The sequence below is a fragment of the Peromyscus eremicus genome, chromosome 19 (assembly GCF_949786415.1).
Source record: "Peromyscus eremicus chromosome 19, PerEre_H2_v1, whole genome shotgun sequence".
NCBI lineage: Eukaryota > Metazoa > Chordata > Mammalia > Rodentia > Cricetidae > Peromyscus > Peromyscus eremicus.
This window is the reverse complement of record NC_081435.1, coordinates 22,214,310-22,238,690: the sequence shown is the minus strand read 5'-3', so window position 1 is coordinate 22,238,690 and position 24,381 is coordinate 22,214,310. Positions and strand designations below refer to the sequence as shown.

At 41.4% G+C, this 24,381-nt stretch overlaps 1 protein-coding gene across 4 annotated transcripts in view; it reads right to left on the bottom strand.

Annotated features, from left to right (window-relative positions):
• The window catches only part of Camk4 (calcium/calmodulin dependent protein kinase IV), a 221,842-nt gene that overhangs the window by 43,580 nt on the left and 153,881 nt on the right, over nucleotides 1-24,381 (bottom strand). For all 4 annotated transcript variants that reach the window (XM_059245999.1, XM_059246000.1, XM_059246001.1 and 1 more), the window contains one exon: nucleotides 16,783-16,855. In XM_059245999.1, coding sequence (XP_059101982.1) covers nucleotides 16,783-16,855 — 73 coding nt within the window. The remainder of the gene's footprint in view (nucleotides 1-16,782; nucleotides 16,856-24,381) is intronic.

The following is a 24,381-nucleotide window of genomic DNA, read 5'->3' as shown; positions in this document are numbered from 1 at the left end:
ATGTATCTCAATACATTGCTCATCCCATGAAATGTCTATGGGAATTAAGATTTTATTATATGCACAGTTACTGAGTTATTTTATGTATTCTTCAATACCAAATGATTCTATTTCTACTGTATTGGCTGCACTTGCCATAAATAATCCATATTAGTACTTATTAGCCCATTGCCTCATTGTTTCTGGTCTGTCAAAGAAGCTGAACAAATGCATGAAGAAACTCCTGAATTCTGACTATCACGGCACACTTTGTCTCTGTTAGTTAGACCCACTTCTAAAAAGACAAGAAAAATCTGCAAAATGTTGGAGAAGTGGGGAGCTGGCACACACTTGTACTTTGAAAGCACAGGAAATCACTGAGTAGGAGTCAGACCGCTTATCCTCCAGCTCTGAAGCTACCTGTGTGTGCCAGGTAAAAGTGGCCTGAGGACCCCGTCAACACAAGCTGTATTAAAGTTTATGACCCTGGAGAACTGGAAAAAAGCAAGCAACAATATATGAAACAGTAGAAGATCCTGGCTACAATTTCATGAATACACCCTCCAACCATCCTCCACTCTTATTAATGATGCATATCCCAGATGTTTGGACTCAAATAATGACACCATGGGCTATTAGTATACCTGCCTGTTCCTTCCCTAAAACCTAGGATCAAGAACTGAATCTGGCGGAGGTCAAGAAATCAGGAATCGCTGAACTGAACATGTGATTGAGAAATTGCCTTCATCATCTTGGCTTGTTGGCCTGTCTGTGGGGGCATTTTCCTGATTGTTCATTTGTGTAGTAGGGCTCAGCCCACTGTGGGTGGCACCATCCATAGGCATGTGGGCCTGGACTGTATAAGAAACAGGTAAATGTGAACCTGTGATAAGCAAGCTAGCAGTGGTTCTCCAGAGTCTCCGTCAATTCCTACCTCTTGGGTCCTGCCCTGGCTTCCCTTGAGGACAGACTGTAACCTATACGCAGAAATAAACTCTCCTTCCCAGGTTAGTGTTGGCTGGTGTTTTATTCCAGCGATAAAAAGCAAACTAAGACAGAAATTTGTACCAGAGATTGGGGTATTTATATAATGGCCATGGCCATGTCATTTGGGGGTTAAGATTGTGGAAGGGTTTGGGAGCTTTAGGATAGAAAAGCTCCCTTGTGCTCAGAGCTTAATGGACTGTTGTTCTAAGGGAGCTTGGAAGATAAGAATGATTAGAGAAATGCAGACAATGGAGGCTTGGGAAGTTTCAGAGGCAAGTTTAAGAGCTCTTCCAAGAATACTGGGACTGTTTATATGATGCATTTAAATTAGGAGTCCAAGGAAGCTTTAAAAAGACAGACAATTTTTAAATAAGTCAAACCTGGCCGAAATTAAAACTCCAGAATTATTTTTCTCTAAGTTAATCCTTTTTCCTTTCTTTTGTCTCATCTTTAACATTTTATTTCATATTGTAGGAATTTCTTCTTTACTGCTCCCCCCGCCCCAATCATTAAGAGTTAAAGAGTACTGATCCGTCCCTACTTTGATGGCACAGGTAGGATTCCAGATTCACATCTCCAGGTACCAAGTGTTAAGCTGAAATGCCATAATCCAATTAGCCTTCCATTATTTCTACTGAACCCAGCAACACCCATTGGTATCTTCGAAATGTAACAGCATCTGAGGTTGGTATTTCTCCAAATAAAACTATTTGTAACGGAATGTTTCAAAGTTTCCTGTCTTTAATTTTTTTTTTCCTAAATAAGTCTCTAAGGAAAAATCAGATGACTATTAACCAAAGTAGAGCCATTGTTTGTGGGAACACACACTTCCATTATGATTAGCACATAGACCTCATTGTGCTGGGATTTGGGGAAGGTAGATTTTACCATCTCTTCTTCCTCCCACCCCCTCCCTCCTCCTGATACAGCTATCAGGTGTAACAGAAAGAAGACCTTGCTGCTGTGGATGTGCATGTATCGGGCCGCTTTATGCCCACTTGAGCACTTTTGGAAAACAAAACAAAACAAAACAAAAACCACAGAAATAAGAAAAAAGAAAGGAAGGATGGGAGGAAGGAAAGAAAGTAAGAGAAAAGAAAAAAACAGTGGCACGGATTATACAGTCCAAATGGTTTTTCGTCTTTATTGATGATGGATGCTCATGTGCTGTGGGATGGTCTGTATGTCAAGTGTGTTGCTGATTGGTCAGTAAATAAATCACTGATTGGCCATTGGCTAGGCAGGAAGTATAGGCGGGACAAGGAAAAGAATTCTGGGAAGTGGAAGGCTGAGAGGAAGACACTGCCAGCCGCCATCAGGACAAGGAAGATGTAAGGTACCAGTAAGCCATGAGCCATGTGGCAAAGTAAAGATTAATAGAAATGGGCTAAATATAAGAGTAAGAGCTAGACAATAACAGGCCTGAGCTAATGGCCAAGCAGTTTAAATAATGTAAGAGTCTGTGTGTTTATTTTATAAGTGGGCTCTGGGACTGGCGGGACTTGGTGGCGGGAGCTGGAGAGAAATTCTCCAGCAACAAATGGCGTCCAACGTGGCGGCAAGAGTTTCCACCTAAAAACTTAGAAAAAAGATTCTAAAACGGACCTAAAAACAGCTTCCTAATTGTCTCTCTCAAATAAGCGGCAGCTGCCGGTTTGAGCTACTGGCGGGTTCCTGGCGTGCATGCTCGACCTGCAGTATGGTGGGAATAAGGCCTCTGCAAGTGGCACATTAAGCTGCGTGGTAGATTTAGCCTTTGCAGGTACAAAACAAAAAAAGAGGTTTTTGGGCTACACGCTGCTTGGATAAAAGCATAGACCCACGATAGCTCCCAGAGCTGGCGGTAAACGTAGCCATGTTGGGAAGCTGAAGTGGGCGGAGCCAGCAGCCACTGCGCCGTTTCAGGCTTAGAAGGCTGCAGTTTAAAGCAATAGGCTCAAGCTAATATAAAAAAATAAGCCACGTAAAGATGGCTACCACACAGAGAATCTGGATTATGTTCTCTTTGATATTCGTAACTGCAGAAAAACATTTGATTACAAAAGCTGTTGAATTATGCCAAAATGTGTATTTTAAAGGTACCTTGACTTCAAAGTTTGGATGTAAGGATATGTTGCTTTGGAAAAGAGTCTCTTTTGTTTCCACAGAAAGCCAGAGGCTATGGATTTGTTCCAGATTAAGATACATCAGGTTTGACCAGCCAAGACCCCCTGAAAGGTCTCCAATGACACCATGGCCCAGATGACTCAACATCCAGAATAGTTCCAAGGCAACTGGCTCAGACGATACAGCCTCATGGACTACTCCATGATCCTAAAATTTTCTTCGTGTCCCCATAAGATACAGCGCCCCCCTCCAGCAGGAAGTAGTGAGAGAAGCTACGCCCAAATTCCCAAATATACCAAGCTGGCTTTAGAGATGGAATTGGCTCACTCCCCCTCTAAACCCAGACATATTGCTCAAAAAAAAAAAAAAATGGTTAAGAGATTCTTATGTCCCAAATCAGAAGAGCCCTCTGGTGTGGGACAGACAAAAACCAATATTTTTATTTAAAGCAGGTTGATTATAAATACAATCTCTTTCTAAAGAAAAAAAGGGGATAGTTTAGATATGATAGGATGAAAGGGTAGATTAATGAACCTACTTTTAAAGAGTAACAACTTGTTTAAAATGTTTTACATCGCTATAGATTTTAGTTTATTGATAGAAGTTTAAACTTAATTTTGTTATACTGTATATATATATTTCTATTCTTGTTTGAGGTATTATGTTTATGTAACTCATTTAAAATTATAATGGATAATTAAAAAATAGATTAATAATTAGTCATCTATGATAATCATATTTGTAGCCATGTTAGTTAAGTCTTCTAGGTATACATAGTTATATTTCAGATAGATAGGTAGTCTTCAAACACTTCAAAGACCTACAGAATATGGCATTTAAAATGTTTTAAAAATTTAGACTTTCTGGACAGTGAGACATGTCTGCTCCTGACAGCACCGATTTACTTCAGAGAGGAGGATGGGCATCGAAGACACTCCATACGGAGTTTATCTTCACCTTGACAAAAATAGCCATTTGGGCAAGAAACTGTTCTTGCCTGGACTGCCTGATCAACTGGACATGCAGGACCCATACAAAGGTGACCACTGAACTTTGCTTGACAAAATGGTCCTTCAGGTTCCTGCTTTGCAGAGAAAACTGCCAGACATTCTACAGGACACAGAGAAAAGTGAATAAGAGACTCTAGGCCTGTGGGCTGAAGACAGATGCCCCAACCTTACAAGAGAACTTTGAATGACTGTCCAGGCTGCCAGCTGTCTCTGTCTACCCTACAAGACTCCTAAAAGTTGCTTATATCCTTCTCCATTTCTCAGGTAGTAGTATATCCTTCTGAGGTCTTTGATGTGGTTAAAGACTAGATACTTACAATTTTCCTTAGTTATAATAAAAGATAAGTTAGATATAAAACCTTAAACTTACAAATATAAGATAGATAGGATCTCTTCTTTAATATTGTAACTGTAATTCTTGCTTGATAATTGTTTTGTTATATGTAATTTTACTATGTTAAAGTTAAAACCTTCCTTTTTAAGAAAAGAAAAGGGGAAGTGCTGTGGGATGGTCTGTATGTCAAGCGTGTTGCTGATTGGTCAGTAAATAAATCACTGATTGGCCATTGGCTAGGCAGGAAGTATAGGCGGGACAAGGAAAAGAATTCTGGGAAGTGGAAGGCTGAGAGGAAGACACTGCCAGCCGCCATCAGGACAAGGAAGATGTAAGGTACCAGTAAGCCATGAGCCATGTGGCAAAGTAAAGATTAATAGAAATGGGCTAAATATAAGAGTAAGAGCTAGACAATAACAGGCCTGAGCTAATGGCCAAGCAGTTTAAATAATGTAAGAGTCTGTGTGTTTATTTTATAAGTGGGCTCTGGGACTGGCGGGACTTGGTGGCGGGAGCTGGAGAGAAATTCTCCAGCAACACTCATGTCAGTTTCTTTTCAGTATTTGATCCCTTATCTAATGTTAGGACATTAGAAGCCAGGAGCCAAAAGTTTGGGAAAACCATGAGGAAATGACATCTCAAAGAGGCATCTGTCTCCTTGTGTAACTTAGCTGAGAGTAGAATTCTCTTTCCAACAATGAAACTAAGTGGGCATCCCAGAAACTTTTCTGACCCAAGGAACCACTAAAGTTGTGTCCAGGCAGAGAATCAGCATGCTTCCTGTAGGCAGAATTGTGTGACTTTCCATTTTCTGTCTAATGATGTTATAGAAATTTGATATCTTAAAATTTTAGGACTTATCTGTGATTGGAATTTTCAGAAATAGTCAAAGGAGCAGTAGGCAGTTCTCAGCATTTGGGTCTTGAATGCCTGTGGTGGTTGTCTTCTGAATTGCTCTCTGTATGTTCTGATGTGCAACTACTGATCACCTTGTTATTACTAGATTCTTTGAGATTTTAAAAAGATACAAGAAAAAAAGTCAGTGTCAGAACCAGCAATGCCTAGTGAGCATGTGTCCACAGTCCACAGGCTGTCACAGAGTAGAAAAATAGTGAGCATGTCCACAGTCCACAGGCTGTCACAGAGTAGAAGGGTAGTGATCATGAGTCCACAGTCCACAGGCTGTCAGAGTAGAAGAGTGCATACAAGTAACCCAGTGAGTAGCCAAGGGGATTGTATTGCTCATGACATCATGTAGGAGCATTTTCAGGGTCTCAAAGTGCTGATCTAGAAAGGGCTTTTTCCCTCTTGTTTGTGGACAGCAGTTATGCCCAGGCTGCAATGGCAAAGTGAGGAAATGGACATCACCAGGGACTCTGGAGCCCTCTTTACCTAAATGTGACATACTTGACAGAGCCCTGCTCCCAAGGCCCTGACTGTGGGCCTGGAGTCATCTTGCTTCACTGGCATTTATGTTGCAGAGCTCTAAGCTTCCCGTCTTGTTAGCATCAGCTGCACCAGTAGAAACGGATTGGGACTCTACGCACACTGGTGATACCCTAGATGGTGACCAGCTATGTGAGCTGCCTGTGTGCTGTTGCTGGAGCTGTTCTGATTTTTGACTAAATACAGATTTCCTACACCCCGGAAAATAAGAAGCAATACCCTTTTACCACTATTTTTAGAATTTTAAAGTAAAAAATGATAAACTATCCAAAATTCTCTTATTTCAGAACATCACAGTAGATTGCTTGAACATAGACTCAAGTTCAAAATATCTTACCCTCTAAGTTTAGATTGAGCATTGACACTAAGTGTTTTCATCAATACCAATAAAAGCTTTTCCATTCGACATGCTCTACATTTCGGTGTATGTGTGGACTTTGTGGATGAGCACAGTGCTCCCATGTGAAGGTATGTGCATGCAGGTATCCATCAATATCAGCACCTGGCTGAGTTAGAAGAACTACATTTCTGGTTCTTCCTGAGAAGAAGAATGCATACAGCAACATAAACAACCCTCATTTTGTGTTTAAAAAGAAGGTCAATGTTAATCAGTCTCAGAACTGGAAATTTGAATCAAAACTAAAACTATTTTTTTCTTTTGGATTTAATGAAACATTGCTACCCAAAGACAGCTGACATGATGGAAGAGATGTCAGACTGCTGAAAGTTGTACAGCCTGATTTAAAACCAAACCCTGAACCCTCTTAAAGAACAATACAATATATTTTACAAAAAAAAAAAAACCCAAAAACCCGTGGGAGTGAAATCTTTGCTTTACTGGGACAATGGATATCAGTTAGCTGAGGCTGAAAAATAAGCTGTGATTAATAAGAGATTAATATTATTGAAAGAAAATATTATGGGAAGTACTTCTTCATGTTCAGCACACAAAGGCTATAATTCAGAGGGAGTCAAGGCTACCAATTACCAAAGTTAAAGCAAGATCAGATAAGCAATTTAAACAGACATATAATCGCTAGTGAAATAGAAGTAATCATTAAGATTCTCCCAAATGATGTGTAGAAATGTTCAGGGGAAGGACGTTCCCTATACCAGGAATCGCTTTTAGATCCCAACATCCCAATACTGAGGTTCAAGGATGCAGATTATCTCCTTGTTCTCAAGTCTGTTTCTGATAAATAGCCTAGGCTCTGCCTGAGCCACTAATATATTTTATTATACTTTTATAAACCAAAATATTAGAGCATTAACAGAATTGTTTATTTCTTTTCTGCTAGTTGTGACTTCTCAATTCTTAGTGATTCTTATTTATAGTAGGTTATGACTATAGTGTTTTAATATTATATACTTTGCATTAGTTAAAATCATCATCAAAACTGAATAAAAAAAAGAAAAAAAAATAAAGAAGAGGAAATTATGTCCCACAGAATAGACTGGTTTATATAAAACAAGAACAACATCCTGCATTCCCTGTTCTATCCTCAGGCTGCATAACTAACCTCTCAGAATTGTTTCATTGACACTAAGTAGACACAAGTAGGCATGGTATTCACAGACACAAAGGACAAGTGTCAGGAGCAGGCTGATTTTTAATAGCCTTCAACCTCATTATTCCTTCAAGCCTCACTTCACCCTGATTTAGCAGTGTGTGGGTGTGCATTTGATATTCAGTGAAACTCAATTTTCGGAAATTTGTGGGGCCAGAATCTTTTTATCTGGAGTATGCCCTTTGTGCTATAATTGATGGATGGAAAATTATATCATACAATCATCACGAAGATACACTCAGAAGTTTATTCAAGGAGTTCAGCATGTTCCAGTAATAAGACATACAAATCAAAGTGGTACTGTCCTCTATGAGATAGCAAGAAGGAGAAAAATCCTATTCATTTTTGTTTTCCCCCCGCTCTGCCTTACCTATACAAATTATATTTCTCTTTATAATTGCAAAGACAGCAAAAATTAATTTCCAGCATCATCTACAGACTCAACTGAGGCAATGAAAAAGATAAAGAGCTTCTCGTCATCTGAGCCTCCTTGTACGAATGGGAAATTTCCCCAAAATTTATCAAGCAGGCTCCTCCTGACAATCCCCTGGGCAGAGTCAGGTCGTATGCCCTTACTCATGCTAAAAGGGAAGTTGGGAAGAGAAGTTCTGGTCATTTCCATCTTCTAAAAGTGCTGTCTCAACTACAACAAAAACATTAGGGTGAGAGAGGGTTTCTACACATCAGACAGTGTAAAGGTGAATTGTACAAGCCTTATGAATGTACAAATGCTATTCAGCATGGGACTCAGAACTGAATACATATAGTAATTTACCTTAGTGTTGATTCCTTTGTTTTTGTTAACTTCTAGAATCATTCCTTGTACTTTGAAGACTATGAACATTAGGAAAACTCTATAAATAACAGCATGAGTTCTGAGAATTTTTAACAATTTCCTGTGAAATTAATCAAGATACGATCTGTCAACCTTAAACTCACCTTTCTATAGTCCACTTTATGATGCTGGACTCTGCACTTTAAGGCACCATTTTCCATCTCTTGCTGGTCCCTTTGGCCTTTGCCGTGTGTGGACGTGAGGCTGGGAGCCAGAGAAGGATAAGGGGGATTGCTCCGTTTGCCTTCTCCATCAGTTTTCCTAAATACTATCCCTAACCACGTGACTCTAAAAACAAGCCCTTGCCCTTTGCAATGGCAGGGCACTCTGGTGGCACTAGCTGATGGCATGTGCAGTTTTCCCGGTCCTCTGAGGACATCTCAGTTACATCCAGCACTTGCTGGCTGGTGTGTCATTTTCAGAGATCTGAGTTTCAGCATCATGGGCAATTCCTCTGGGCTCACAGACACCAGCACCAGCCAACAGCCAGCCCTCACCTTAGGTGCCTAAGTACTTGAATCGTCTAAGTTTTAATCACTACAACTATCTCTTGATTGCCCAGCAAGAAGGGTGACTACTTCCTGATATTGCTGTCTCCACAATACCTCCATCTAGAGACTCGCTTTGCCTCTCAGTTCTTCAGTATGCACCCATCTCTTCTCTATCAATTTGTTCTCTAGTAGGCGAAATCTGTTCTTTTTTAGAAAGGGGTTGTAGAAGCATTTTTTTTTTAACCCAGGAACTTTTATTTAATTTTCATTGTGTGTGTGTGTGTGTATGTGTGTAGGATTTATGTATACATGTGTGTGAACATGTGCGTATTTAGGCACACCTATGCAGGGGCATGTGGAGGCCGGAAGTCCATATCAGTTGTCTTCCTCTATTGTTCTCCCCCTAACTTTTAAGGCAGGGTGTCCTGTTGCTGTAACAAAAACACTGACTAAAATCAACCAGGGGAGGAAAGAGTTTATTTCATCAGATACTCCCAGGCTACAGTTTGTCACTTGAGGGAAGCTGGGGCAGGAACTTGGAGCAGGGATGGAAGCAGAGACCATGGAGGAATCCTGCTTATTGGTTTGCTTTCTCTGGCTTGCTCGGTCATACTTCTAATAGAGACTAGGGTCATCTGCCTAAGGATGGTAGTGCCCGCACTGGTCCCTCCTACATCAATCAGCAATTAATGGTCACGGACATGGCCACAGGCCTATCCAATGGGGACCGTTCCTCACATGAGGTTCCCTTTGCTAGCTGTGTCAAGTTGACAATGGATCCTGACTGACACAGAGTGTCTCGCTGAAACTTCAGTTCACCAACTGGCCAGAAAGACCCTGGGACCTACCAATCTCTCTGCCCCAGCTGTGAGACAGAGGCTGAGGATCCCAACTCAGGTCCTCTGCATACGCAACAAGCCTTCTTCCCAGCCCCAACTGCCTATTATTTTGATGCTTAACTACTCCATTATTTTTCACCCTCTTGAAGGTTTTAACGCTTTAGTTTGCAATTCTTGGCCCACCACCATCACACAATTCTAACTATAAAGCTCTGTGATAATACAGCAGCACCTCAACCATTTTCTTGGAGTTTAAATTTTTTTTAGTTCTCTACTCTGCAAGTGTTCCCAGGCTCTGAAGTCATGTTTTAAAACTGAGATGGACCACAGAGAACTGTGGCTAGCCAGCAAGGAAGGATGCTGTGCATGGGGAGGGAGGCAGGGCATCGTGACATCTTGGAAGCAGGCTCAGCAGGCAATGGGTGGCTACAGGAAAGGAACTGGCAACCGTGTCAGTCATGAGAGGTGTGGGGCAGACAGAACACGTCCTTGTGGTCCTTGTTCTTTATGCTGGCATTATGCTAGCACAAGGCAGCTGTTCCAGAATGTCCAGAGCAACCCAGACCATTTAACCAGTAGCTACAAGAATTCATTTCACGGAAAAATAATACTCAGGAAGACTTAACGATCTGCCTCAAAAGGCTGACTGAGTTCATTCGAAGCCAAAAGGGAAAACACCATTCAAATTTAATTTAAAATTCTCAGAATTGCTAGTAAAGGGGGGTGGGGAACGAAAGCCCCAAAGTTACAGCAGGAGAACCACTGAAATATACAGAGAAAGGTGATGGGGGACCGGGAGATAGGTTACACAAGAGATACAATTGTACCTGTAACATATTTACCACAAACTCTGCAATCTGATTTCTGTGCTTGCAGCAGCCAGCCTAAACACAAGCTTTTCACTGTGTGGTCCGGAAGAACGTGAAAGGTTAGCGAGTGTTCTCTCTGCCCCACACGGCTGCCGCCATTGCCGGTGCCTCTCCCGTACCACCCATTGCCTGCTGAGCCCCTGAGTCCAAAATGTCAGCATGCCCCGCCTCCCTCCCCAAGTGCAGCACTCCCCGTCATTCTCCAGCCAGCTCTCTGTGGTCCATCTCGATTTTCAAGGCATGACTTCAGGTTACCCTGAGTTCCCAAATGTCCCACTTTTCATAACCATATATAGCTTTTTGGTTGACAATAAGCTATTTCAAAAATGCCAATAATTTCTCACAAGTTCAGACTTGCTTTGCTTTCTATGTATGAAATATTTAGGGAAAGGGTTTTAATTTTTTTCCCTTTAAGTTAATCCTTAGTTTCAGAGCTCTTTTGATAGTTTGTTTCAAAGATGTTTGGTTTGAATGTGGTAGTGAGGACTCTAAACCAGAATTCTGTGGTTGGGTAAAATGATAATTTAAAAACAGCCATCAACTTAACTTTTCAGGCCTAGAATAGAGAACTCGGGCCTTTGCCCCACTGTTTTAAGTGAGGCACCCTGTCTGGAACATCCCTGACGAGACCCATTGTTTCCTTAATTGATGTAACTCCAGCATGTGGAAAATTCTGGTGCTAAGAACATCCGTTTCCCATGCACTGATGGACACCAGGGTTTCTTCTGCCAGCTACCTATGGCGTGACTACACGGAAGCACACTCACTGTGATAATCCGAAGGGCAACAGCCACGGAACCTATGGCGTGACTACATGGAAGCACACTCACTGTGATAATCCGAAGGGCAACAGCCACAGACATGGGCAACTAGAAAGAACAAGCAGAAAACTGTGGGCTTCACATCATAGGAAATGAATGGAATGGCAATGAGGGAGCAGGGGATGATTTTATTCACAGAGACGAGGGGATATCGCTTTGTGTCCTGTGAAATGAATAGACTGGGCATGTCATTACACAGAAAAACAAACAAACAAAAATAAACAACAACAACAAACCGTGGGAACCAAGCTCCCACTTCTGTGGAATAAGGTGATACATTTTAAGCACAAAGTGATGTAGTTTCATGAAGACAATAACACATGCTATTGAACCGAGGGTGCCTTGGAGAGGACACGGAAGGCACAGGGTTAGCATAATTACTGACCTCCTAACTGCAGGTGAGGAGAGTAGATGTTAGGTCATGGAACTGCGCTACCCAGTTAGAAGGCTCGGCAGCAGTAAGAGAGATAGATGGTCACTTGAACCAGGGGTTGGTAATGATAAAAACAAACGGTCCAATTCATGTTGTTGCCCGCCATCAGACAGGCAAAATGCAGTGGGATGACTGGGCGGTAACAAATCAAGGACCAACACTAGGATTTTAAGAGACAACTGTTGAATGGCAGTGTCACCAAGATGACAAAATACTGGTGGGCACTGCCACAGTTCTAGGTTAGTATTAGAGAAGAAGAAATTTCTGCATATGCAGACGCAAGACAGCCTGAATACAAAAAGGAAGAGATATGTGAATGTGGAGAATGACAGCAGTTGGTCATAAGAAGTTCATTCTTGTAAGGCACACAAGGAGGGCTCTCTTCAAAATAAGATCATACTTAAAGTGAAATCATTCTTATTAAAAAAAAAACAGGACCATTGGCATGCATTTGCATTCTATTTAGAAGATTTATATTTTTATGTGCATGAGTGTTTTGTCTTCACATAGCCAAGTTCACCAATGCTTGCGGCGTCCACAGAGGCCAGAAGAGGGCATCTGATCCCCCAGAACTGGAGTTACAGATAGTTGTAAACCACCCTATGGATGCTAGGAACTGAACCCAGTTCTCCGCAAGAGCAGCAAGTGCTCATCCGTGGAGCCATCTCTCCAGTCCTGAAATTGCCATCTTATAAAAGCCAACAACAGACTATCATGCATCTAAAACATAGCATTCCATGAGGAACGAAGACAGATATTAAGAGCTAGCAGTGAGAAAATAGAAGCAGAAGGGATAGCCATAGTGTGTCAGCCTCCCTCACAGAAACAACTGCCCCACTTCTCAGACCATTCCACCACCCCCAGAACACTCCACACACCCCAGACTACATTCTCCACCCTGTGGCCACATCACACTACGCAAGTCTCACCCTGCACAGAGCAGATTGGAGTAGGAAGCCTCATCCGACTCGAGCTGAGCCAACTGCAGCTTCTATCTTAAGGTTTGGACTGAAGATCAAGTGGTCTTCACATCTACTTTGAGGAAGACTCAAAAGTTGATATGGCGACATGTTAATACAGGAACAAGATTCTGCCCTCATATCACAAGTTGGAAAAAAGAAGAGAAAACGCTGGGGAGAACGTTCAGAGTGCAAAGGGTCCTTGATGGCTCCAGCTGCTTGGCTGAGTTTCTCCACAGACCTCTGTAAACGTCCAGGAAACCCAGCCCCCTGCCGTGTGAATCCTGTTACTTTCACTGCAGTGAAGGGTAAGATCACACCACAGAACAGTTCCTTGGAAGAGCACCCCATTTTGGACAAGAACGAAGTGTCCTGTCAGTAGGAGAGCATGTGAAAAGGGGTTATGTCGAGGGACACAGATGTCTCTCCTGTTCACATCTCTACACCGGCCCGTGTAATATACATGTGCCACTGCGCCAGAAAGAAAAACACCTGTGTGGGACCAACATCAGATGACAGAGCTGGATACACGAACGCATAGAAAGCAGGCTGGTAAACTGCAAATACCTCACATGGAAGGCTGACCAAGACTCACCTGTGACAGCTATGCACACCCCCCCAAATCACCCAGATTTAAAATGTTTAGTTGGTGTAATATATAAAATATACAAACATGTACTGAAGTTTCATAAGCTGAACGTAACTGTGCAATCAGTTTTTATCTGTCCAGATTTACAACATCAAATAAGAATCAATCGAATCAGTCTACAGTTGGTCTGCTCTTTTGAACATGGCTCTGATTTGTAAATATTCTTGGCCCTTCCCACAACCATGTTAGCTTGAATGTTATGCCAGTTTTAGAAGAGGAAACTAAGGCTTAAGGGATTTAGGGATATTCCCAAGCTCATGTACAAAGAAACCAAACTCAGCTCTGACTCCCAAAGGGCTCCTAACTGCTGTCTGCCTTATTTGGACAAAGTGATGTGTGTCTGATAGCAAAAGATTCAAAGATTAAAATAAGTCTTTAATATATACACAATATTGCCATTATTGAACTTAGACCTTACAAAACAAAGCCAGTAGTTACAAGAGACACTCTAGGCATAGACTTAAGAACAGGGATTGGAGGCAAATAAAAATATGTTTTAGAAATATGAGCCAGAAAACAAGTCTTACTGTGGTGAGTGGGACTGAGTTCAGGGACAATGGACAGGAGATCCAATTGAAGTTGAAAAGGTAGATATGAGGAGAGAATAGAAGCAATGAAAACCATCCCTGACTTGGCAAGCCTAAGAAACTAGGGTGACAAAATAATCTAGAATACAGTTGCTTTTGTGTAGAGTGAGAATATGAATTTGATATTCAACATTCACGTAACCAGGACTGATGTATGTCGTAGAATATGATTTTAAGGTATGTTACATTTGTTTTAGGCTGTGGAACATTTGGATCATTTGTTGAATGATCCAAAGATGTGTTGCATTCCTTTATGTTGCATTTGTTTAACTCTGTGAAACTGTGTTACTTTGCCCATCTAGAATACCTGAGGGTCTAATAAAGAGTTGAATGGCCAATAGCAAGACAGGAGAAAGGATAGGAAGGGCTGGTAGGCAGAGAGAATATATAGAAGAAGAAGAAGAAGAAGAAGAAGAAGAAGAAGAAGAAGAAGAAGAAGAAGAAGAAGAAGAAGAAGAAGAAGAAGAAGAAGAGGAGAGAAGAAAGATCTAGGAGCAAGAGAAGGAGGAGGACATCAGGGGCCAGCCACCCAGCCATTCAGCCACCCAGCCACCCAGCCACCCAGCCACCCAGCCACCCAGCCACCCAGCCACCCAGCCACCCAGCTACACAGCCAGCCACAGAGTAAGAAGTAAGGAATATACAGGAATAGAGAAAGATAAAAGCCCAGAGGCAAAAGATAGATTGGATAGTTTAAGTTAAAAGCTGGCTAGAAATAAGCCAAGCTAAGGCCGGACATTCATAAGAAAGAATAAGCCTCCATGTGGATTTATTTGGGAGCTGAGTGGTGGGCACCCAAAGAGTAAAAGAGCCTAAAGAGTTAAAAAACAACCAACTACAGATGTACATTGTAACATGAATTGCTAAACAGTCTTTTAATAAAAAAAAAAACCAACAACCCGGAGCCGGATATTGGGGTGAAAGCTGAAAGATCAGAGAGGCAGAGCAGCAGCCACTAGTTCTTACCCGAACAAAATCCTCCATCTAGCAAGCTCCTCTCTCCACCCTGCCCTATCACTTCCTCTCTCCACCCAGCTCTATCACTATCTTCCTGTCTGTCTGTACAGACCTCCAGATCTCTGTGGTTAACTAGTGGCTAGCTCCTCCTTCTGATTTTCAGGCAAGCTTTATTTGCTGGAGCACAAATAAAATATCACCACAGTACATGTACAGTAAAATTTTATGGCATCTTTTCCCAGTGTTTCTCTTTTCTTTCATCTTCTCCCTCCCTCCCCTCCTGTGTGATCTGCATGTTCATGTATGTGTGAGGATATGCTCCTGGGAGCATATGTGGGGGGATGGGGAATGTCAACTATCTTCTACAGCTCACCTCCTTCTTTTTTACTTTTAAAATCATAGTTATTTGTTTGTGTGTGTGTGTGTGTGTGTGTGTGTGTGTGTGTGTGTGTGTAGCCATGTGCCATAATATCATAATGTATGTGTGGAGAATAGAGAAAAAGTTGCAGTTCTTTCCTTCTACCATATAGGTCCTGGAGGAAACTCACGTCCTGGGACTTGGTAGCAAATGCCTTTAACCACTGAGTTGTATTGCCATCTTTGATCTTATTTTTTTTTTGGCAGGGTCTCTCGGTGAGCCCGAAACTCACTGTTTCTGCTCAGGTGGCTGGCCAGTGAGTTGCCAGAGTCCACTTGTTTCTATCCCCAGTGCTGGGCTAGAGGCAGTGTACTGGGCTTTAACATATGTACTGGGCTTTAACATTTGTACTGGGCATCTGAAGTCTGTTCCTGCTTGCACAGCAGTGCTCTTCCCCACTGGGACACTCCCAATCCACACTTGTTTTTCCTGTAGGTAAAATTAGCGGGATGTGTGTTTGTATTCATTACTTTCGGTGATTTCTTATGATAACTAACTGAATAATAGCATAATTAATGTGGGAAGAGTGTATAGATTTTTTTAAAATTAATCCTGGTAAACATCCTCCCTTGGGACCTTTTCTGTATGCTCAGAGAATAATTTGTTTTGGCTTTATACTCAGTAATGACTCACTCAAGTATCCTAGCCAGTCACCAAGCTGGAGAGATGGCCCAGCAGTGAGGAGGGTTTACTGCTTTTCCAAAGGACCTGAGCTCTGTTGCCAGGACTCAGGTAGGGCAGACCCCAGCTATAGGGATTCTGAGGGTCTACAGGGACCCTCCTCTGGCCTCATGGCATACACAAGCATACGTACATATAAATATATAAAAGTAAATATTGGGGGGAAAAAAGAAACCAGTGACTATATTGGAAGATTTTAGCCGGCATAGTTAAACATTTGTGTCATCTGGACAACAACAGCCTGAAGTTCAAAACGAATACTGAAATTTACATATTCATAAATGTGTATTTGCTTCTGCAATTAGTTCATAAGGTTGTACTCCAATATAAAATTTTATATTTTATACAATGTTACCTTATACTTTTCCTCAAAACTAGGATGGTCAGATTCATTTTTCTTCAAGTCCATTGATTTTATATCTTAAAGGAAAGGCAGTAATCTCTATACTTTAGGCCTATATTTACCTTATTCAACCTTCTTCCATTTCTAAACAAACTGAATAAAACAAGGAAAGCAACAAAGAAATAAGCTGAAAGAATGGGGAAGGAAATGTTGATGAGCCAGTAACAGTGCTAGAGCCCAATATGAACTCAAGAGAGAATGTAAGCAGCTCGACACACCTGCAGAGGTGGCACATCCTTCGGATCTGAGAAACTAGTTTGCTATGCACATTAATTCCGTATATTTTCTTGCAATACCCCATACCCTTTTTCCTGTACTTTAGAGCTCATCACACACCTGCACTTCTTGATGCCTTTTACAGGAGGAGATGACCCATACTTAAACACACATCGCTGCTATTTCTTACTTACAGCAACTGCCTCCAGGATTTGCTTCACGGCATCCGCAGCGTCACGCTCACTATAATATCCCTTTTCCACAATCCTGGGAAAAAAGAAATGCAAAATGCTTCTCAGACACATACATTTAGTTGAGCGGCTATTAAAGGAAGTTAATTAAATCAACGTCAGAGAAGATACATCTGAACAATTGCAACAGCCTTTTCCAACAGCGGGGGAAAGAGTCCATAAACTGCCATTCGAAAATCCTGGCTTTGCTAAGAAAATGAAAAACATTCATTTTCTCTCATCTTAAGCCACCCACTCTCCCTAATGAGAGGAGACCTTCTTATTTTAACTTTACATTGTAAATGATTTTAAACATATGCCAAGTAGATGCTATACTATATATACCCCAATGACTAATTTACAGCCAATCTTTATCTTTGTCTATTTACTTTCTTTCCTGTTCTATTATTTTAAATCAAATAGCAGTTACTCAAACAATAGTCTTTTCAAATCATCACCACACCCACAATGTCATATCTGTAAAATACAGTAAACCTTTAATATTATCAAACATGCTGCATTGCAATTCCCCAAGTAACTGAACATGTTAAATTTTTGTTCATTAGAATTCATTTTTAAATAAAATTCATGAAAGTTGGGTGGTTATTTTTAAGAGAATAGCTTCATTTTGTTTTTGTTTCTTTTAAATGTTACAGCTATGCATTCTCAAAGCAACTGAAATTAATAACAGAATTTAAAACCTCTAATACGTGTTGGAATTGGAAGACAGAGGAGGAGGAAATGTAGGACATAATAGTTATAATAAAAATAAAAAATAAGAAAAGTCCTTAAAGAATATAGTTATTAAAATTCAGAAAGGTACATGATTTTATTTTCTACCCAGCTATTTATAAAAATGGCAAAACAAAACTCATAATCTCTTAAAAGAATGAAGGTAGGATATCCTAATATCTACCATTGTTTTATCATTTAGACACTTAAAATTTATTTTATTTTTCCTAATTGTGGATGTTGATCATATTCACTTCTCCAACGCCTCCTGGATCTACATCCCCTTCCTTACCTATCTGATAAGCTCTCTCTCTCCTCTCTCTCTCTCTCTCTCTCTCTCTCTCTCTCTCTCTCTCTCTCTCTCTCTCTCTCTCTAACTCATCAAGTCCAATCTGTGCTTCCCATATACTCTGGACATGTGACCTTCTACTAGAGTGACAGACCTACTGAAGGTCACGTCCTTAAAGAAAGTTGACTCTCCCTCTCCCAGCCATTATCAACTGTCAACAGTTGCTCCGCTAAGGGTCAGACTTGACGCTCAACTCTCCTTTCCACGCTGGACTTTTTGTCTGTGTTTGAGAAGTTCTTGTGCTAGGCACTTATTATGCATCAGGTCAAATAAAACCAAGGATTATAAAAGCTGGGGTATTTATTATTTGCTTACATCTACTTACAAAACGTCAATTGAAATAAGTTATTTTACACATACATGTCTTGATTGATTTAGTGTGTTGGGGTGTGTGAGTGGGTGTAGGTACCATGACGCTCCTGTGGAAGTCATGGAACAATTTACAGGGACTGAACTCAGGAGGTCAGACTTGGCGGCATGAGACTTCACCTGCGGAGCCATCTTCTGAAATAAATGCTTAAACTACACTTTCTGCACATTTAAATTTTGAGTCTGAGAGAAGAGGGAAAGGTCTTCTGTGAGAGAGAAGGCTGAGCACCTTGACTACCACATTATCACCTTCTCCATTTTGTGCTTTATGTAGATTTTATGACATAACCATTGACCACCACAAAGGTGACTGCTGTCTTTCCTACACAGTCTACCTGCAACCTCTGGGTTTCCATGGTTATGGTAGAGGAAGAGAATTGTTACAAAAAACAGTGCAGGATGACAACTGATAATTACCTGTCTTTGCAACCTTTCATTCTTACTGCGAGGTGGGTAAAATAATTTACTTCATGGCTTTCAAAACCTTTGGATCTCCCTCATGCCCGTTTACTTAGGATAAAGCTTTATCCTTATAAAAATCCTTATATTTCTATATATTTTATAACACTTTATCACAACCATTTTGTGGCACTCCTCCAGGGTTAGCTTGCACAACTAAGCACAGTTAATTCTAGTTGTCTATCAAATCCCCAGTCCTTAGAGGTCTCAGTACCATTTGGAAAGGCAATGCTTTACCAGCTAGAAATTTCCTCATTGTACTTTGGTTTAAGTCTCAAGCTTTGACCTAGATGAAGTGTTTGTGTGTATTTATTTGGGTATAATATAGGTTAAGTGCCTGGTATGAACTGAATCTTTGTATATTCTAACACTTAGTATGTTAAACCCTAGTTTGCCTATGGACCTGTTCTAATGGCATCATCTGTGAGGAAATGGAGTCTTTGGTGGATAACTAGAACACAAGGGTGGGGCTCTCGTAAGTGGGATTAATGTTCTTATAGAGGAGATGTTATCCCTTGTACCACAAGGAAATAGCATCTTCGGAAATCAGCCTCTCACCAGAAGCTGATCTTCTAACATCTTAATCTTGTACTTCCCAGATGCAGAATTGTAAGAAATATGTTTCTGTTGGTTATAAGCTACCAAGCCTAAGGAACTTCGTTATACCAGTGTTAATGAACTAGTGCAGTGTCTGGGCTTACAAATTATTGCATGAATGTTCAGGACTGTTTGGATGGAGGAATGACAATCAGTAAAATAACTCATCTAATTAATAGAGAGGGTGCATTAAGACAGACGTATTCACTCATTTAATACGTATCATGGAGTGACTGTTGTGTTGGGCACTCAGGAATGAACAAGACATGCTCTCTGCACTGATGGGGTTTCTCATCTATAAGGAGCAGAAGAATCAACAGTCTAAATGCGGTGGTACAGGCACTGGGGACTAGCTAGAGAAGTCTGAGAAAGGTAGTAATCGAGGGCTGGAATCTTGTGGGTGGAGAGATAGCTCGGCTCAGACCTGGAAAGTGAACCTAAGTTTCCCACACACAAAAAGGAAGGGAATAGGGCAGAGAGTGTGTGAGGGGTACGTGATCAGACAGGTAGGAAACTGTTCTTGAAAGTGGAAATAAGGCTACAGTGGGAATTAGAACAGGAGGATAGGTGGCAATATGCCTTGCTGTCTAACATACGCCAGGTTCTTTCTGGAAGTAAAGAGGATAAGGTTTGATTTGGTCCACGTAGAACTATAGGTAATAAAGGAATTATCATAGATCTATACACTCATATACAGATATATGCGATGCCAGAGCTTATACGATGGAAGGATTTATTAATTCTGCTCTACGTCATCTCAATCTGAATCCACATACTTTATCATGGCTTCTGTGACCTTTCCTCTGATGCTCTTCTAGGATTTTTCCACTAAAAGGAATTTTGTTCCCAGACAGTTTTTAATCTTTGTCACAGGGTTAGGTTTCTGGGCTTCAAACATGTCATTATAAATATTTTATAAGTTGAGCTGCCTGCTCAGGCCACTTGAGACTGACTAGTTAAGGCTACAGCAAGGAACACTTTATCACAAATGTGGGTTTATAACGTGACTCTGATAGGAAGTGAAGATATTAACGGCCAAGCAAAGGAAGAGGAAGGTAATGTGTGGACACAGCCTCTGCAGGACTTGAATCATTCACAGAGCCTGGCATCAAGCGCTGCTCATAGGAGTCTATCAATAATTATTTGCAGTATCAAGACTAATCATCAAATGAATGGATGTCAGAAAAATTTCAGGCTGAGGCCATCTGGACAATCCCTTGGCAGATGTCCCTTATTACCAGGAGCAAATGCATGAACATGAATCCCATCCCAGCCACCTTAGCCCCAGCCCTAGAGGGAGATCTTACCAGTGTTCCCTATAAGCAGGGCTGTAAGCTCAAAGCCACATAGTTTCAGATGTGACTATAATACTGTAAATCTTCTTTGAAACTTATTTTAAACAATATCAAAGTGATTCAAATTGAGAAAAACAGTATACTTGATTCATAAAGTGACACACATTCCATTATACAAGTTAGTTGGCATCTTTTAAAAAACAGCAATGAAATTGAACATGCCTGGGCAGTCAAGGGTTTACATCTCTACACAAAATATACTAGTGACTTTGATTTTCAAAAGTAATGAAAGTATTCAATCATTGTGAGGGCTGTAGACCTAAAAAGAAAAAAAAAATCAGATCATTTTTTTTCCTTTTTTATCTCTATACTGAAGCATGTTCATTTTCATGTTCTGTAAAATAATTGGAACGTGGTTAGGATACTACCAGAATCTTAGGGTCATTTTTGAAGGTCCAAGCCATATGGCCTGTCTACATGAGACAATTCCACGGCACTCCATTGCTGGCTAGGCTAGATGGCTCAGAGCTAAAACAAAATGTCTCCCAGCACCTTCATGGCAACCTTGGCCCAGAGGCTACCCTGGGACCACACTTCCTACAGGATGAGGAGAGGTGGGGAAGAGAGCACAGGGCAGCTTCCCCAGGTTCCTTGCTACAATATCCTCTGCCTCAACAGCCTTCTTCCTTAAATACCATGCCTTTTCCTTCCCCTCCTGCTGTGCAGTCCATCCTGGCCTCTTCTCCCTAGCTGATCTATTTTTCCTTCATCTCATATATATTTTTTTCTAACTGTAGGATAAGGACATATGGGTACTAAATATTTCTCTCTGACGATCTGGTTTAATGCACGCGGGTGCATTTGCTTCTCTCAGAATAATTGCCACAAATGGAATTGAGCACATCTCCATCCAGGCACTTAGCAGAGACACTGCGGCTGAAGAGCTCAAATCTGATCATGTCCCGAGGCCTCAGACTTCCTGGCACACAGATTAGCAGCTCTGCTGCCCTGTGTACCAATCATAGCTCTTTCTCAAATGGCAGGGCTATCGGGTAGCCGTAGGTCCTTGTGAAAAAGACACTGGACTGATGAAAATGTGTAGCAAAGCCTGAATGTCAGAAGATAAAAGCCCCAACATAACATGAGTTTTAGGCATCAAATCTCAGTGAATAACCATGCAGCACTGTGCTGTTACACACACAATTCTATTAAAGTGAATACTTCTGTGTCCCAGTATAAACGTACTTTTCCTTCATAAGCTTCATTTACTGCTTTTGCACCTTTTTTTTACTGATGGCATGTTCATTTACATGCTTTCTTCAAGAACCAGAGGTCATTAAACTCGTATATTAAAAGCACTTGCAAAGATACCAACAGCACCTGCTATGTGGGAGCACTAGGGAGGAGGGCAGGTTGTGGGTCCATGTGGGTCTTGGCTGGGGAGTTGCAGTACAGGACAAAGAGGAGGGGAAATCAAATTGCAGGCCTGGGGATGGGCCCAAGGGATTTCTAGTTCAATTCTTTCATGCTAGAGATGAAAAGCCTGACCCAGTGACTTCATATAAATTGCTGGAGAGTACATTGTTTACTCAACCATTCACTTGACAAATATCTCACGACTGCTTGCTTTCTGCCTCACTCATCATTTGAAATGGAGACTAAGAAACAAATCACCACCCCATCCCCTCCATGCACTGTGCTTTGGGGCTTTGGGGTATCACTCTGCCCGGGAAGGCCCTTGCCTTCATCTTCTACCTGCTACTTTCTAGTTCCACATATGAGATTTATTTCTCTTCTAATATTTTTACATGGTGGTTGTCTTTATCAGGGTCGCTATAATTTTGTTTGGAAGCTGATGATAGTATTAAAACTATCAGAATCCAAGTCAGTTTTCCTTCCTTTTTTTCTAGGCTTTGGGTCCCTCGAGCATGGAGGCAATGTGTGATGGTTAACATTGGGGAAAGGAAGTCGGTAATGAAGTGGGCACGGTGCGGAGATGCAGGATTCTAAGTGGCTATGTTTAACATGTTTGAGAATATGTACACTTGCACTAAAAATGTTGAGTGGCCTTTGGGCTTCCCTAGTTAAACTCATGCCTCAAAACAAAGAAGGGGATGGGTTAATGCCGGCTGGTCCATTTGGAAAAGGAAATGTTAAGGTGGCAGAGGACAGAAGCAATGGAAAGATGGGCAAGGGGGATGTGTTGAGAACTGCTAGGAGAAAGCAGTGCAGGGAAGGAGGAGAAATCAATGCGGACTAACTCAGCGGGGAGCCAGGTCACAAAGGCTGGGGGCTACGGGAGACAAGACTTAGAACTGAGGGGAGAATGTTGAGTTCCTCTCCACACACAGCGCATTAGTAAAGGCCCAGCCTACCATTCATTGGTTTTTCATCTCCACTGATAACCTCATCATCAGTGTGGCTTAGGTCACAGGAGTGTGCTGAATTCACCTAAAGGGAATAGAAGATGTTTAAGGGAAAGGTGGAACTTGAGAGATGGAGAAAGGAAAAAAGACTCTGGGAAGAGATCAAGGAGACACAACCAAAGAGGTGGATAAGAGCCCATAGAAACAGATGACGTCAAGATGTTTCTGGACTAAAGGAAAGAATGCCATTGGCCCAAATCTAAAAATAAGCAAATTCAGCCTCAGCGGGCCCTCAGTTCTCCATAGACACTTCGGCTCTGGCCCTTGTCTAGTCCCTTTTGTATGTCACCATTTCTCTCTTCAAGGGCTCGTCTCCATTCTCATCAAAGCTGTTAGGAGAGAAAGACCACATCTCTAACAACACCGGGGAAAGAATCTGTCAAGTCTGAACTACTTATGATCCAATCTGCTCCCTTCCCCAGGTCCAGCAAGCCACTGCACTGCTCTGTGTCAGGAAATGTCTGGCCCTCTTGGAAATCTTACACAATGGAAATTCTACACGGTGAAGTCTTCTATGCTTGCTTTCTTCAGTTGCCAGAGGTCCATCTGTGTTTTAGAGAGTTTCTCACGACTGGCTGATATCTGGTTGTGCACTTTGCTCTCATTCAGTCAACAGCTGATGGCATCTGTTCTACTTCTCCTCCTGTAATATGCCACACTTTCTACGCAGGCATCCACCAGGACTGCGGTACTGCCCCCAAGGAAGAACAAAGGAAAACCTCCTAAACTTGCTGAAAATAACCATGCTATTTTTCTGTGCTGTGAGAACAAAATCCACTTTTCTCCACCCCAGGAGGCTCAGATTGCTTACCAGCATCCAAGAAAGAACAAGCTAATTTATAGGTAAGGTATAATTGTATCTGTTAGATTAGGAATTCCTTCAACTTTATGCTTTCCAAAGGTGTCTAATCTTGGGCTATAGATTTTCTGCATCCTTCACCCTTCTTTCTGCTTCTGAGGAAAAGAGGCCTTTCTCACCCTAAACAACTCTCTTAGAATCCCCAGGTCCCCAGGGCTTTCTCTGGAATGTTGTTCCAAACACAAGCCTTTCTCCCAAGGATCTCATCTGCTTCATGTAGGCTCCTTTCCATCAGAAAATTAATATGTTACCAGGGCTTCATCTAAAATAATGAACAAGTCTCTGTTTATCCCCTGTACCTTTCAACCATCTCACCTCCATTCTTTCCTTTACCTCCAAGTTCCTACAGAAAGCACACTATATATTTGCTCTGAATCAGAACACACGTTTGCTCCACGTATAGCCACAAAACCACATAATGATACATATTTGAAATATCTATATCTAAAACAAGTATATGCATATTAATTCTCAGAT